We start from the raw sequence: 18,007 nt of genomic DNA on the forward strand, positions 1-18,007 counted from the left end.
TAATCTGAATAAATTAATTAAGTAAAAAAGTTTTTAAAAGGTACACATAAATGCCAAAAGAATCATTTATAACACATGAAAACCATCATTTTTAAAAGACTGGCTGACATCCACAGAGGGGTGAGGAGATAGGAGATGGGTGGTTAATGGCTGGTAGTGGAGTGGCATCATTTTTATTTGGGGGTATGGAAAATGATGGATTGCCAGTGCTAAGGAGAATTATCCCCACACTACGTACATGGAGGCAACATTATTTGAACTCGGTGTGTTATTAAAAAAAATAAAAGAATACATGAAGGTGAGAGGGGTGTGTTGAGTGGATCAGGAGAAGGGAGACTGGGGAAGTGGATGTGACAAGATAACATGTATACATATATGAAGTTGTCAAAGAATGATAATATAGATTGTTACGGAGTGTCACACCATAGAAAGCCATATAAGTGCCGATAATTTAAAATGCTCTCGAATTCTTTAAACTTATGGGTGAAACTCAAAAATCACAAATAAGCACAATTTTGCATTGATCAGTTTTATACACATTTAAAAAACCTTAATAATAATAAGTATTCACAAGGTATTTCCAAGCATAGGCCTGAATGAATATGGCGGACATATATACATTATGTTAAATGTCATTAAAATATTACAATGATAAAATTCTTTTAGAAGTACATACACATGCAGTCAAAATATGGACAAATGATCCTACATGAAATGCATTTCATTTAGAATAGTAACCATCTGTATTATTAGTGATAAAGAAAGGAGTTTTATTAGGGTTTTTTTTTTTTTTTTTAAGAAAAAAAAAATGGCATTTCAAATATTTCAAATCTTAACCAATAAGTGGCAATTAAAAGAAATTTCTCATATTTTCTTCATACCATTGTATATCTAGTATAATTCTTAATTTTATAAACACATTCCCTCTCAAACATGTTTAAAATTTTAAAAATTATAATCAAGAATTATTAAACAGTAAGACAAAACTAATCAATTAGAGTAAGCATGTGTGGGCTTTTGAACACAACTTCTTAAACCTTCAGCGTGTAGAATTAAGAAGTTTTGAAAACACCTCCAACAGAAATAAAAATCTACCCACACTTGAGAGAAAAACAAATAACTAAAAAAAATATAAAATTCATATTCTCTCAAATATTTCCTGTGTCAATAATTTGTCCATGTATTCCACAGTCTACTGAAAGATACTAAAATCCTCCAAAGAAAAATGGCTTTGAATTACTAATTATATCTTAATTTTATTCCCAAAGGTATTTGAAATCACCTTAAAAATAAAATACAATGTCTTTATATTTTACCCATCCTAAGGTAGGGCAATGGCTATATTTCCATACATCCACTCATCTGTGCTGAGCACAGCAGAACTTTCCACCTTATTGAAGCAAACAAAGAGTGGTGAAACATCGGCATATACAATGTAGCCTGGTTATGATGAGGTGAAACATCAGCACATACAATGTAGCCTGGCTATGCTGAGGAATACTGTTTAGTGGCAGTGCTTACCAAACCTCTTCCTTCAGTCAAGACAGCCAGGGCTTCTCTGAACTGCAGTTACCAGTGTCCTGGTCACACAAACATCCCACCCCCACCTTTATGCTTCCTTTCATTTACATATTAGGATTATATTCTGTCCTCATTTTCAAGTTAAGGTAATCTACTCTAACAGCTATTAAATAGCTCCCACCTCTATTACAATTAATGATTAATAATAATTTCCTTCATTAACCTCTTTACCAGAATCTATATCCTTATCACATTAATTAAAAGGAACACATTCTGTACTTTATTAACGTTAAGTCTTATGAGGCTTGTGAACAAGATTAATTTCTAAATCTTCTAGATGAATTACTCAGGAAAAACACCAAAAATTATAAAATATCACAAAGCAAAAGAATCTTACTGCATACCCAGACTGATATGCAGCCATATGGCAAGAATGGGTGTAGTTAATACATTTGTGATGATGAGAATGATGAAGGAAAATGTCAGGGACCATCAGCACTTCCTGAAGTTGAGTTTGAGTTCAGACAGCAAGAAACTATGTCCTGATGGTGTGGGACATGCCCACCACCCAAAACCAAAGACCCTGCAAGAAATAGTAAGACAATAAGAAAATGGGGAAGAGAAGAAAAGGAGCTGAGAGGGGTGGAGGGAGAAGAAGAGTTTAGGCATTATGACCTGAGCAGCAATTTGTTTTGTGTTTTGAACTTTGTCATCTGTTGATAACTTTTGATGGGTACCAAGGGCAGCAGGGTCAAGGGATCTTTATCGTGCCCATATCTGTGTCTCAGACCTGCACTTTCAGACAGCTACATAGAAGGTTAAGGTTACTGTTCCTTATACTTTTGTGTCACTTCGGCAAGTGTCAAGAAAAAAATGTCTAGAAAAGAAAAGGCTTCTTTGGCTCACAATTTCAATGTTTTCTCCCAACTATGGCAATGAGAGCATGGAAGAAAAAGTGGCTAGAAGAACAGAGGAGTGCGCAGGGATGCATGGCAGAGGAGGGGTCAGAAGACAATATCCTTTGTGTCTCCTGGATTCCTGCTTTGCCCACATTTACTTCCTCAGAGCCACCAGCCCATGGTGTTACCCATGTACAGGATAAGATTTTCTCTCTTAGCTCATCCTGATGACACATATTTAGTTCCTAGCATCCACACTGAAAGGCTCACAGCCACATGCAACTCTAGCTCTGTGGGATCTGGTGCTCTCTTCTGGATTCCAAGGACACCTGCACCAACATGTCATATATACATACATTCATGCATACCCACACACACATAGAAGAATAAATAAATCTTTTAAAGATAAAGGTACATATTTGATACAAAAACTAAATGAGAAACATATTAGACCATAATTACAAGAACAAAGCCAAGCATGGCTGTTACAAAGGAAGATTGCAAAAAATTAAAACATACACTACATGCCACACCAACAATTTCATTATGCCTGTATAGAGGCAGCAGTAAATACCACCAGAATAAGAAGTTGTATATTACAATTTCAGAGTTATTGCCATGTAAAAGAACTAAAAGAAACATTAAACTCAAGCGGTTATGATATTCATTCTATACACAACATAATTACAACCAAAGGAAAAAGAGGTAGGAAATAGATAAAAGTGAAACTGGGTCTCTGGTTCCAGTTTTAAACTCTCTAGTGGGCAGAATGTGTTCAGCTCACTTGTTGGTATGGTGTAGACATGGTCTTCAATGCCCCTGCTCAATGGGGGTCATACTGAAGGTCCTTAGAGGGGTGTCACATGTGACAAAACCACAAGGAAGCCACTCATATGTCACAAGGCAAGTTATTTTCTTCTTTACTCATCCTCATTCCCTTAGTTTCGTTCAAAGTTGCAGGATGTATTTTTAGTTTGAATGTTCAAGTATAAGGGCAACAGGGACAGGAACCTCATACGCCTTTCAATTCCAGCTTAGTACTAAACACAGTCACAGCTGAATAAGTACAGCTTTCACTGTGTTCTTCCTCAGTCTCGGGAGAGAATTCTTGCAAAATATCAATATAGAATACACACAGGCACACCGGGACATATTTCCATACCTCAATTTTATATTAGATTGGGATCTGTGATAGCAGAGCTTGGTTAACTACGTCTCAAATCTACTAAAATCCAAACATCTGGTCACACCTGCAGGGGATTTTCTTGATTGGCTTATTTGAGGTTTCAAGCCATCTAAGAGGACAGGAAAGAAAGAGGCTTTTGCATTTTTGCCTGTTAACCCTCACTCTCATTGGCAAGTTCATCTATTTTTTTTTTCCCACTGGCATTAAAATCTACTTCGGGATTCACGCATAAATCAAAGACCAGCTGTGACATGCATTGTGCACTAGACAACCACCAGGTTATTGGCCTTTGTGTAAGCAGACTGCAGTTATAGTATGAGTGAGATCATAGTTTATAGCCATTTTAATAAATATACATAGATCAGTTATTTTATCGGTTCTATCCTGATAGAGAAATATAAGGAGGGTCCAATAATCATGCCCAGTTATTCAATCGATTTTTGAGTTTGATAGTCACACCCTATTTCCAAATGTTTCTAAAAGTCCACAGAAATGCATATATGCACCTTAAAATATTGGTATGATATATTTACAAATGTAAACTTACAGGCAAATTGGAGCTTGGCTTCTCTGCTCACTATTGTTCCGAGAGAATTTGTTGCAAAACACTGATAACTTCCTGTATCCCAATTTCTGTTGGGATTAATAACAATGAGATTTCCTCCGCTCAGTTTGTAACGATGGTCCAGACTCGTATCGATGTCACTGCCATTCAGCTGCCATCTGAAAAATAAATGTCAAGGTCATTTCTTTCCTTAGCAGGCTTATGCTTAAATAGATGGCTCAGCTCAATGTCAGAAACTCTACTCTAAGCATCCGAACCCTGGAATCTCAACACTCAAGGGGCTGGGTCAGGAGGACTCCTGCAAGCTTTAGGCTAGTCTCAGCTACATAGTAGGACCCCCATCTCAAACACATAAAGAAAGAACAGATATACATTTTTGCTTAGCAAAGAATAAAGTGTAGTAGAAATCATAGCAAAGCAGCATCTCAAAGTTAAAGATGTTGAAAGGTTTTCTGAAGAGCCGGGGATAATTTAGCTCCTTCACTAGCTCACTAGGGGAAAATTCAGGCTGGGTCTATGTGAGCGAAGATGAAGCAGAAAGTTGAGGTAATTATCTCAGAAACTTCAGGCCCATCTCATGCTGACAACCAAGTAGGGGGTAGCACATTTCTTTGATTTATCTGGCCTGACTGAGCACATTTAATAAATTAATTGGTAACTGTTCCACTCTCCATTTCAATTTGTCTGAGTAAAGACCTGTCCTGGGGCAGTCATTCTCCCCTCTCCTGGAGCCTCCATAGAGCTATTTATACAACAGTACACTGCAGTAAAAGACCCTAACATCAGCTAGGGGCTGAAAAAGTGAAGACATAAACCCCAGGGACATATTCATTAATAGAAGAAAAAAATTAAAGAAAACTAAAAAAGGAAAAAAGAAAAAAAGAAAGAAAATCTTATCTTTAAATAACTTTTAACTGAAAAGTAAAAGTTTCTAAAAACTAAATATGTTAGCACATCAATGTTGATTTCTCTGTTAAAAACCCACCCAAGTGCCATGAAAACAAGGATAGGTCATGTTGTAAACTAATTCACTCATCTCCTAGACGACCAAAATCTAATAACAAAAACACATCACCCATACACTTTTAAAAATTACAATACTGAGCTCAATTGCTCAGCATAGAAATTTAGAGAATATAGCTAAAATAATGCCCACTTTATAAAGGATAACATCACTTATATTATAGATCATAGAAAAACTGCCCTAATTTATAAAGTACTTAATCTCCCTTATTAATAAAAGTTAAAGGTAGATTAAAAGTGCAGCAGTAAGGCCCCTAAGCAAGCTCACAAGTGACCAGATACCTTCTGGTACAAACAAAGGTAGAAAAAGGTTGAGAATTATAGCAGCTTGCATTTCAAAGCATCTTAGGAGTCCTATGTGTGACAGAAGTGTGCATTGAAAGGCACAGCAAGTGCTGCTTTCTAAGCCATATTCTAGCCAGTCATCAGGCCTGAGCTTGAGAAAGGGATTCAGGCAAAGTTTTAGAAACCTTTAACTGAAACAAAAGAGAGCTGATCTGGAGAACATCCTCATGAGGCAGAAGCAGGCAAGGATGGGCTCTGAGCAGGAGCAATTGGTTTATAGATATGCACCAAGAGCCAAGAGGGGTTCTCACAATAGGATAAGAAGGCAAGGGATAAATCTCTGATGAACATATCACAAACTGCAGACAGGGGTGGGAAATCAGGCTTCTACTTTGGGTTAAGGGGAGGATAAAAATCTGAGGTGAGGAAGAATAAGGCTTCCTCAGTCCTGTGGGTGACACGCTACAGCACTAAAATTTAATCAAAAGAGTATTCCTGTCCCAGAATATGAATAAAGACAAACATACAACAGGGAAACTTTCTACAAACTGCAGAGTTCCTAGAAAGGATTAAGGTTCAGTTCAGAAAGTATCCTAGATTACAGGCAAGAGAGCCCTTGGTATAAAAGATGTGAAAAATCACACCTGCAACTAAGAGCTGGCCAGACAGAGAACAAAGTTATAGAATATTAAAATCTGGAAGGACAGAAATATGGAAGAGTTACTGAAGGGGCCTCAGAGCTCTCCTTAAAAAGGGATAAAGGAAAAAAAAAAAAGGGCAAAAATAACATTGGCAATGTAAACCAGACTGTGAGTCAGCACCAAGAAATTTCTGGGTCAGCACCCAGAAATTCAAAGCCCAAATCATTGAATAGATAACTGGGACAGAAGAGAAAATTCCAAGGAGAAATGAGAAAACAATTGTTACAGGGGCGAAGGGAAACTTAAAGAGAGAATGGCCCCTTTTAAACAAGAGGAAACAGTGACTTTCTAGGAGTGATGAAAGTGTAGATGCATTCTTATCTAAGGGCCATTGACAGATTTATAAGATCTATCACAGAGGGAGGTAATGTCTTTCAAGTAGACTCTGGGGCAAGTTTCTCTTTACTATCTTTCCCTATCTCCTCTCTTTTTAGACAACACCTACAAGCCTTGAAAGTTCAAGGTGTAGTTTTAAGTCTCCTATAATAAAGAGCAATGTAGTGGCATACAAAAAGAGGGACACTCACATGCAGTTGTTTCTCATCCTGGAAGCAGGGAGAGACCATTTTCGTGAGGAAAGGAGGTAAGATAGCCTAAGCTGAACTTTATGTGTGTTTACTTCAGAGTAGAACACAAAAAGAAATCCTGAAGCTTGTGTTGAAAAAGGAAACAGTGAGAGTGCTAAAAAAAAAAAAAAAAAAAAAAAAAAAAAAAAAAACCACTCTTACTCAGATCAATCTTCAAAGCTTTTGGACATAGTTAAAACCAAATGATACCCCATTCCTCAGGAAGGGAAGAGGGGTTGACTCCAATTATCAAAGATCTTTTTGAGAATATACTTCTTGGAACTTGAATGTCCCTCTTCAATGCTCCTTATAAGAAAATTCCATGGGAAGTAGGCTAGCCCAAGAGACAGGTATATCAGCTTTTCATTATCAGGCATCCAGAGGTCCCAAGCTTTCATTTTCTTTTATAAACTCCCTTATGACCAAAATGATTCAGTATCGATGATCTCAGTGATGCCTTCTAGAATTGCCCTTTGGCAGAAGAGAGGAGAGATGCATTCAATTCACATGGGGGAAGACCCAAAAACCAGAAAGAGATCAGTACAGATGAACTCTTCTTCCTCAGGAGGTCATAGTCACCTAACTTGTTTAGCCACATTTTAGAAGAAATTTGAAAATTTCTCTGGTCTCTTAGAAATTAGGCTCCTCCAACACATGGATGATTTATTAGTCCTGAAAACAAAAGAATTAAATTGTTAAATCGACAATAGCCTTATTATGTTTACTTGGGAACAGGTACTCAGCATTTCTTAAAAAAAAAAAAAAAAAAAAAAAAGGCTACACTTTGTAGGAAAGGAGATAAAATACTTAGGCCATATGGCTAGTGAAAGAAGCCAAATGTTATGTTCTAACAGAGTGGAGTAATTACTACCATACTCCCTCAAACCAATAGAATTTAGAAAATTCTTGGGCTCAATGGGGCTTTATAAACTTTGGTCTGACTCTTACGATACCAAAACAAAAGACCATAATGAGAAATTCCCAGAAGAGGAACCAGATCTTCTGTGGGAGGTAAAAGAATTTCAAGCTGTTTAGATCTTTAAAAAAGAATTAATAACTTCTATGTTGGTCTTGTCCTCTTTAGACAAGACCTTTCATTTTGTAAGTGTGGACAAAGCTTTGGTTTCTGAAGCCACTCACTTGAGATCACAGGGTGAAAAGTAGCTGCCCGGAGCCTATTTGCCAAAACAATTAGATCCAGTTTAAAGGGGAGTGCTGGGATGCACTGGATCAGAGACTGCCACTGCTCTTCTCATTTAGAAGAGCCCAGAGTTTACCTTAGGTGGCTGCCTAATTATAGGCATTCCCCAGCAAGTAAGATCACTCTTACAGCAGAAGGTTGGATGGTGGCTAACCGGCTTTAGAATCCCAAAATATGAAGCTATTTTCTTAGAGAAAGATGATTTAATTCCAACCACTGTCTATTTAAACACTGGTTCCTTAATGGAGGAGTTCCTTAATGGAGAGACTCCTTCTGTTCCTTCTGTACCAGTCCTAGGTCCACCCAAACCCGGGAGAAACTCCTTTTCCTCAGGAACTCAACTATTTACAGACAGATTCTCCCTAGAAAATCAAGGGGAAAGACATAATGGGTACTCTGTGATTGATGGAATTCAATAAAAAAAAATGATAGAATCTAAGCAACTGACAAATAACTGATTGGTACAGACTTGATTTATTTGCCTTAAACCAGGTCCTTGAAAACTTAAAGAGAAATGTGGGGATGCTATGTATGTACTCCTGGCATGCCTCCAAAACTTCGTGCTTTTCGAAAACTCTGCTCAGAAAGAGGGCTAATTAATAGTAAAGGGCAACAAATGATACACAAATAATTAATTGACCAAGAATTAAAACCTTACAACCAAATGAATGAATTATAGTTATACGCATTCATAGGGACCAAGGAGGCTATAACTTTGGAGCCCAGGGAAACAGACTAGCTGACGAAACAGTTGGGTGCATGGCTGGAACGGGCTAAATATTCTCCCATCACGTTAAACAAGAGTGATAGGTTTGTGTGGCAGGGAGATCAAAACCTCAAGTGGTCCTATCACCATTCTGATAGCGCTCAGAATCCTATGGTGCAATACATCATCTTCCTTTTCCAAGACAAAGTGGCCCAGGGACATCCCTCCTTTAAGTTCTTGTCCCTTCTGTTCCCAGCCACAAAGGAACTGAGGCAATTCCAACCCCCAAATTCTCTTGGAAGGAAATAATTACACCTCTTGATTTGAAAGAAGCGGGGAGCAATGTAGATTCTTGGGGAATGTGTCTGGATGTAAAGGGTCTCTGTGGCTTAGAGAAGATGCCACACTATATAGTCGTCGCACTGGCAGGACATGGTGGTGATGCTGTGGGGTACCTTTACTGAAGATCTTATCAACCAGCTGGAGGGAGACGCGTGCTTTTGCCCAAGTGGCTATCACTTTCCGTACTGCATATTCCCAAACTACTTGAGTTCAACATCAATTGTCCCCTCAAAAAGGGAGCTTATATCCCCTGGAGGGTCATTTGGTCCACATATTGGTGTAAATTCAACAGGAGTGTAATAAGGAATCCTTAATGAGTTAGAAATGGGAATCAAATAGAACATGAGTCAGTGCTACTCTAATAGTCTACCATAACTGGAAAATGGGCATTGAATAAATTATATACATACATATACTTTACATTAAATACACAAAATGTAAAAATGTATCTCTCTCTCTCTCTCTCTCTCTCTCTCTCTCTCTCTCTCTCTCTCTCTCTCTCTGTGTGTGTGTGTGTGTGTGTGTGTTTAAAACATATATTACAACCAGTAAAAGTTTGTAGATTACAACAGGGATGTTATCAAGTATATAGCCGACCAACTGAACACCACTTGGGGAATTCCATGGGAAAACAGACTAGCCCTAGATATGATGCTAGCCATAAAAAGAAGAATCTGTGTGATTACAGGTGGTCAGTGTTGAAATTACATTCCTAATAACATGACCCCTGATGGCATTATCGTAAACTCTCTTCAGGGACTAACTCCTTTACCCAATGAGTTAGCTGGAAACTCAGGAATATGGTTTGAAAAATGTAAATGACATCCCTTGTTATAGTCTAAAGTCCTGGGTACAGTTGGATGTGATCCCATGCATAGGAGACTTAGTACAAAATCTATCACATGAAAAGCCCCTACTGTATACTAAAATGACACTAGTGAGTAGCTCAGGTTCAGGGAAATCAGACACTGTTAAGTAAGAGAATGTGCACTGTAAAGGGGGGAGGGGGGAGAAACTGTGGGAAATGTAACAAAACTTAGTATTTTCTATTGAAGAATTAAATAAGACAAAGAAAATGCCATTTTTAAAGAAAAATGGAAAGACATCACTTGGAAGACATCTCTTCCAAGTCAGCATTTTCTTGAAATAAAAATATACGTTCAAAAATATATTTTTTCCTTTGTAACTTTGCTTTTCTGATTGGTCAAGTGCAGCACTAATATGAAGCAGAGCTCTGACCCCTCAGGGTTGGTTACAGGACCCCTTGCATTCAAGTTAAAAACCCAGTGGCCTCCTGTTGGATGTGATTGCTTGCTTGATTTGAAAAACTCTGCACCCTCTACAGAAGCAAAGGGTTAAACCAAAATACTTTGAGTGGTGTGATTCTTTTTCTACAATCCAAGATCCATCTCTAACGTGACTGATCCTGCCCGACTTTAGTGAACATGAAAAAAGTACTCAATGTCTCTGAATTGAAATCTTCACATGTAAAAGAAACAGAATTCCAAGTTCCTACAGGGTTTGTTTAGACAACTGTATACAACGCTGCCAGGCACAGGTATTCTTTCAGGGTAAATGCCACTGCCAACACAGGGAACAACTCCTGTCATGGCTGCATGACCCTCTGCCCCTCTACTCTCTCACTGTTCTATTCACAGCAAGCATGTGCTGGTTCTTCACCGCCTGCTTTGTTGCATGCTTCTGGTCATGTCCTCTCATGTGCACCAGATTGACATGCACAAATGGTTTCAACATTTGTGCCTTCCCTGAGAAGTTAGCAAAACAAGGAAGAAACATGTACTAGTCTTGGCTTGTGAAGAATCAGACTGATAGTAAACCATGTAAGTGGGTGTAACTCTTGTGGTAAATACGGCTTGTCAGCTATGAATCAACTCAATGTGACTAAAGAGAGAATATGTTTCTGAAGTGAAGTTAGGAGAGATATATTTAATTTTGTGTAGCTTTGAGTCATAGAATATGTCAAATGTTTTTTTGCTCTCCTTCGTTCTCTGTGCGTGCCTATGTGCCTGTGTGTGCATATGGGCATTGCTTGTGGGGTTTCATATATGCATAGGTATGTAATATGAGATGAGAGGAAGACCCTGGTTGGCCACTAAAAAATTTTAAAAAATAAAAAGAAAGCAGTTTCTCACCTCTCACTATTCTGATCTTGCCAGGTGGGATAAGTCAGCTATCCAGGGAGTCAGGCAGAGCCAAATAGCTCTGCCTCCCCAGCACTAGGTTTTTACATGGGTTTGGGCCACCTAACTCAGAGTCTTTTCCTTGCAAGGCAAGCTTTTTGCTGCCTGAGCTATCTTCCCAGTCATGTATGTGTTTTTATTACTTAGAAAATACAGTTTGTAAACAAACAAACAAACAAACAAACAAACAAAAAAAAGCAGCACTACAGCCGAGGATGTAGAATGCTTGCGACCTAACGGCTTCATTTAGAAACTATGTTCTTACGTTTAGCTAATGAATAATAAAGGTTCACTGGCTGTGTGGAAAACTGTAAAAACAAATAAAAAATATAGAGAGTCACTTCCTCTTGCCTATTTAATAGGCTGTAAGATTTAAGAGATCATAAAATATTGGAGGCAACACTTTATTTCAGTAAGTGTCAACAGACTAAAAGCTACAGTTGTTATGTTTCAGGTAAAGACCCAAAAAGAGAAAGAGCGTTCTATTATGTATAAATGTTTCGTTCTCCCTTTACCTTGGTTTTCCATCATATAGACACAATCACTAGATCCTCTACTATGCACAAAAGTAAGAACACTTCCCCTTTAAATATGCTTCTGCTGCAGCAGATGTGCCTGGGTGCTTTCACAGCACACTCTTCAGGCCTAAGGTGTTTTTGAGTTATATTGAAGAATGTTAATCTTCACAAAACATAATTATTTTTCTCCTTCTAAACACTAAATCCATCACTCAATGGAACTCATCCCCTGGTGATAAAAAATATCTCAATATCTTATTAAATATTGATGTTTCTTTTCCCTTGCTGAAAGTTATATGTATTCAAAAGAGTTAGTCTTTGTTTCAACTCTGAAATGTGTAAGTCAGCTTTGGAATTCTGTTTCCTTTTTTTGTTTTGTTTTGTTTCTTGTTTTTGTTTTTTCCTTCTTCTGAGGAACAAAAGTGTGTATCCAGGGTCTTGAGGCAAAATATTTATATTTGGGGCTAATTTCTAAGAATGTCTCATATTTTCATCTTTATAAAATATAAATTTGGGGCTGGACAGATGTCTCAGTGGATATTAGTATGGGCTACTCTGGCAGAGGACTTGGGTCCAGTTCCCAGTGTCTACATCAGGCATCTCACTACTGACTGAAACTCCAGTTCCAGGACAGCCAAAACTCTACTCTGGCTTCTGTCAGCACTGCACCCAGAAGATTCACCCAAGCTTATAGAAGCACATATATAGACACGGTTTTAGAAGGAAATAACCCAGAAAACTGAAGCCATGATAATTCCTTTTTACTAAAATGTATGGCCGAATAAATTTGTAATCCAGACTCATTTTATTTGCTGAAAATTTCAATCACATTTTTCATATTTCAGAACAATATAGCAAGCTGGCAAGTATGTCCAATCTTGCCATGGACCACATGTGGCCAAGAATGGTTAAAGATGAGGTTTGAAACAAAAATTTTAATTTACTTTAATAAGTACTATTTTTATTCTATTTATTTATTTATTTTGCAAATTTATAAACTCAGTTGTGTAGTTCTTAAGTGAGAACTTCAAATGCCAGGAGCTTCAATGTCTAAAGAATACATGCAACTTAAAGTATGGCAGTTACATCACAATTAAGGTCACAAATTTCAGAGTTTTTTTTTTTTTTTTTAGAATGTGATGCAGTTTTTCAGTTTTGCAAATTCATAATTCTTTGTAAAACTTTCAGAGTTTCTCTTTGATCAAGAAATCTTAAAATTCATCCAAAAAAGAAAAAAACCCCACTCAGATATCAGAATGCAATCTTTCTGAGATGTGGAAACAATTTAAAGCTTCACAAGAGTACATTTGCAGGAGGATCCAAGATGGCAGTGAGAAGTGTGGACCGTGTTTGGAGGCTCCAGTGAACAATTCAGGGAATTGCACAGATTTCTGAGCCAGGAACACCGAGGTCCGAACATCACGGCAGCGGGAGTGCTCCACGGTTCGGAGGGACCAGGGTGCGGAGGACCTGCACACAGGAGGAGTGTGCATTTTCTCTGATTGGAGCGGCAGCGGCAGCAGCAGAAGCAGCAGCACCAGCGGCACCAGCAGCGGTGGCTGAGGTTTGCAGCTCATAGTCTTCCGGTGGAGGTGATTGGTGTGGTGGCTGGTGGGAGTTGCTGCGAGAGAGGGGACTTGGGGCAGGATTTGGGTCGTGTGGAGCCTTCGGACCCAGACTGGACTCGGCGGACAGTTCGGCCCCAGAGTCCTGGGTACTGGCCCAGCCCAGCAAGCAATTCTGCCCGAGGCACTAACTCAGCTTCGGCCACAGCTCCCCTGCTGTGGCGCAGGCTTAGTTGAGCGCGCAGCTCCACACTAGGCAGCACCTCAGCTCAGCGGCAGCTCCCCTGCGGTGACACAGTCTGGGCGGAGCACTTGGTTTCACCACAGGCACTAACTCAGAGCAGCCGCAGTTCTCCTGCTGTGGCGCAGGCTTGGCCGAGCACTCAGTTCCACCCTAGGTGCCACCTCAGCTCAGCGGCAGCTCCCCTGCAGTGACACAGTCTGGGCAGAGCACTTGGTTCCACCATTGGCGCTAACTCAGAGCAGCCGCAGTTCTCCTGCTGCGGCACAGGCTGGACAGAGCTCTCGGTTCCACCAGCTCTAAGACTCTGTATGGACATAGTGTGCAGTTTGAATCCAGAATTCCTGGCTGAGATTGGTGGTCAGTTCGGGCCCTGAGTCAATAACTGACCACAGCACGCACTTTGGGCCAAAAGGCCCTAGTGGAGCTTGGTGTGTAGTCCCAGCCCAAAAATTCTGGCTGGACCCTGTGTGCATTTTGGGCCCAAAATCCCTAGCTGAGCTTGGCAGACTGTTCAGGCCCTGAGAATCTAGCTGAGTTCTGCCCGTGGTTCGGTCACAGTGCTCCTGGCTGGACTTGGCAGGGAACACAGAAGGCTATGGATACCTTGGCCTGACCCAACGCTCATTCAGAGACCCAGAACAATTGCAGGATCCACAGCAGAGGGGGACTGAGGATCACTGGCTGTGAGAGACCAGAACAACAGGGCTAACCTCCTAACATCCACACCAGTGAAGCTTTGAGCTCGCAGCTTAGGGAAATCGTAAGAAAACAAGTGAATCTATCGTCAGACACCCTCCATTCAACTCTGGAAGCTACCCAACAAAAACAAAGACGGCAAGATGTCTAAAGGACAACGAAAAAGCATACGCAAAAAACCCCAAAACAACATGGCGTCTCCAGTTTCCAGCTATCCCAAAGAAAACCACCCAGAGAACTCAAATACAACGGAAATACAAGAAAATGACCTCAAATCCTTAGTAATGAGGATGATAATGGAGGAAACAAATAAAATTCATAATGAAATGCAGGAAGACGCAGACAAACAGGTGAGAGACATAAAAGAAGCACATAGAGTGGAACTGGAAAAATTGCAGGAAAATGCAAACAACCAGATGAAAGAAATAAGTAAAACGGTTCAAGCTCTGAAGACCTATAAAGAGGCAATGGAAGAAACTCAGGAATATACAAAAAATCAGATGAAAGAAATCAAAAAATCAGTTCAAGATCTGAAAATGAAAATGGATTCAATGATAAACACACAGACAGAAGAAAAACGAGAACGTGAGACCTCAGAGAAGAAGGCAAGCAACACAGGTGAGCTTTTCTAACAGAATCCAAGAGATGGAAGAACGAATCTCAGGGCTAGAAGATACAATCACAGATATTGAATCAACCATTAAAGAAAATGCCAAATCTGGAAAACTCCTGACACAAAACATCCAAGAAATTAAGGACACCATGAAAAGAAGAAATCTGAGGATAATAGGCATTGAAGAAAGAGAAGACATCAGACTCCAGGGCCCAGAAACTATTCTCAACAAAATCATAGAAGAAAATTTCCCCAATCTAAAGAAAGAGATGCCTATAAACATACAAGAGGCCTACAGAACACCAAATAGAATTGACCAGAAAAGAAAAACTGCCCGCCACATAATAATCAAAACACAAAACATGCAGAACAAAGAAAAAATATTAAAAGCTGCAAGGGAAAAGGGCCAAATAACATTTAATGGTAAACCTATCAGAATTACACCTGACTTCTCAGCAGAGACCATAAAAGCCAGAAGGGCCTGGACAGAGATCCTGCAAACCCTAAGAGACCACAGATGCCAGGCCAGACTACTTTACCCAGAAAAATTATCAATAACCATTGATGGAGAAAACAAAATATTCCATGACAAAAACAAATTCAAACAGTACCTATCCACAAATCCAGCTTTACAGAAGGTGCTAGAAGGAAAACTCCATCCCAAAGAGTCAAGCTACAACCAAAACTACCCAGGAAATAGATAACTATCCCATGGCAAAAATAATACTGCACAAACGCTCGACTGGAAACAACATCAAAATTAAGACCCTTAACAGTCACTGGTCATTAATATCTCTCAACATCAATGGCCTCAATTCTCCAATAAAAAGACACAGACTAACTGAATGGGTACATAAACAAGATCCAACATTCTTCTGCATTCAAAAAACACATCTCACCCATAATGAAAGGCATTACCTCAGGGTAAAAGGTTGGAAAAAAATATTCCAAGCAAATGGTCACAAGAAGCAAGCAGGCGTAGCCATTTTAGTATCGAACAAAATAGACTTTCAACCCAAATTAATCAAAAGGGATGAGGAAGGACACTTCATACTCATCAAAGGTAAAGTCAACCAAGATGACATCACAATTCTGAACATCTATGCTCCCAATACAAGGGCACCCACATTTGTAAAAGATCTCCTAAAAAAGCTTAAACCACACATCGATCCCCACACAATAATAGTGGGAGACTTCAACACCCCACTCTCACTGAAGGATAAGTCATTGAAACAGAAACTAAGCCGAGAAATAACATCATTAACCAATGCCATGGGTCAAATGGATCTAACAGATATCTATAGAACCTTTCACCCAAACAAGAAAGAATACACCTTCTTCTCTGCACCCCATGGAACCTTCTCCAAAATTGATCACATCGTAGGTCACAAAGCAAGCCTCAATAGATACAAGAGGATTGAAATAATACCTTGTATCCTATCAGATCACCATGCTCTTAGGCTGCAATTCAACAACAACAGAAATAACAAAAAGCCTACACGTACGTGGAAACTAAACAACTCTCTGCTAAATGACACCTGGGTCAGGGAAGAAATAAAGAAAGAAATCAAGGAGTTTCTGAAATTCAATGAAAATGAAGAAACAACATACCCAAATTTGTGGGATACATTGAAAGCAGTGCTAAGAGGAAAATTCATAGCACTAAGTGCCTTTAAAAAGAAATTGAAAACATCACACATAAGCATTTTAACAACACAACTGGAAGCCCTAGGAAAAAAAGAAGCAGAAACACCCAAGAGGAGTAGATGCCTGGAAATAATGAAACTCAGGGCTGAAATTAACAAATTAGAAACTAAGAAAACAGTCCAAAGAATCAACAAAACCAAGAGCTGGTTCTTTGAGAAAATCAACAAGATAGACAGACCATTAGCCAAACTAACTAAAAGGCAGAGAGACAGTATTGAAATCAACAAAATCAGAAATGAAAAGGGAGACATAACAACAGACACTGAAGAAATTCAAAGAATCATAAGATCCTACTTTGAAGGCATATACGCCACAAAATTTGAAAATCTAATGGAAATGGATGATTTTCTTGATCAACTTCACTTGCCAAAGTTGAATGAAGAACAGATAAACAAGCTAAATAGTCCCATTTCCCCTACAGAAATAGAAGCAATCATTGATGGTCTCCCAACCAAAAAAAGCCCAGGGCCAGATGGTTTCAGTGCAGAATTCTACCAGACCTTCAAGGGCGAGCTAATACCGATACTCTTCAAGCTACTCCAAAAGATAGAAATGGATGGAAAATTACCAAATTCATTCTATGAGGCCATAGTCTCATTGATACCTAAACCTCACAAAGACTCAACAACGAAAGAGAATTTCAGACCAATTTCTCTTATGAACATAGATGCAAAAATACTAAATAAAATACTTGCAAAACGAATACAGGAACACATCAAAGATATCATTCATCATGACCAAGTAGGCTTCATTCCAGGCATGCAGGGATGGTTTAATATACGGAAATCCATCAATGTAATCCACCATATAAACAATCTGAAAATAAAAAACCACATGATCATCTCCTTGGATGCAGAGAAAGCATTTGATAAAATTCAACACCCATTCATGTTTAAAGTTTTAGAGAGATCGGGGATACAAGGCACTTTCCTCAACATAATAAAGGCTATATACAGCAAGCCAATAGCCAAAATCAAAGTAAATGGTGAGATACTCAAGGAAATTCCTCTAAAATCGGGAACAAGGCAAGGCTGCCCACTCTCTCCATATCTCTTCAATATAGTACTCGAAGTTCTAGCCAGAGCAATAAGACAACAAAAGGAGATCAAGGGTATCCAAATGGGAAAGGAGGAAGTCAAATTATCCCTATTTGCAGATGATATGATAGTGTACATAAGTGACCCTCAAAATTCCACCAGAGAACTCCTAAAGCTGATAAACACCTTCAGCAAATTGGCTGGATACAAAATTAACTCAAAACAGTCTGTAGCCTTCCTATACACAAATGACAAGCTTGCAGAGGAAGAAATTAGGAAAACCACACCCTTCACATTAGCCACAAGCAATATAAAATATCTAGGAGTTACCCTAACTAAGCAAGTGAAGGACTTGTATGAAAAAAATTTCAAAACTCTGAAGAAAGAGATTGAAGATGACCTGAGAAGATGGCATGATCTTCCTTGCTCAT

General features: G+C 39.0%; 1 protein-coding gene across 1 annotated transcript in view; it reads right to left on the minus strand.

The window, feature by feature from the left end:
• Cntn3 (contactin 3) overlaps positions 1-18,007 on the minus strand; it is a 357,126-nt gene that overhangs the window by 226,238 nt on the left and 112,881 nt on the right. The window contains exon 4 of the mRNA XM_051155002.1: positions 4,154-4,329. Coding sequence (XP_051010959.1) covers positions 4,154-4,329 — 176 coding nt within the window. The remainder of the gene's footprint in view (positions 1-4,153; positions 4,330-18,007) is intronic.

The sequence above is a fragment of the Acomys russatus genome, chromosome 13, assembly GCF_903995435.1.
Source record: "Acomys russatus chromosome 13, mAcoRus1.1, whole genome shotgun sequence".
Classification (NCBI taxonomy): Eukaryota; Metazoa; Chordata; class Mammalia; order Rodentia; family Muridae; genus Acomys; species Acomys russatus.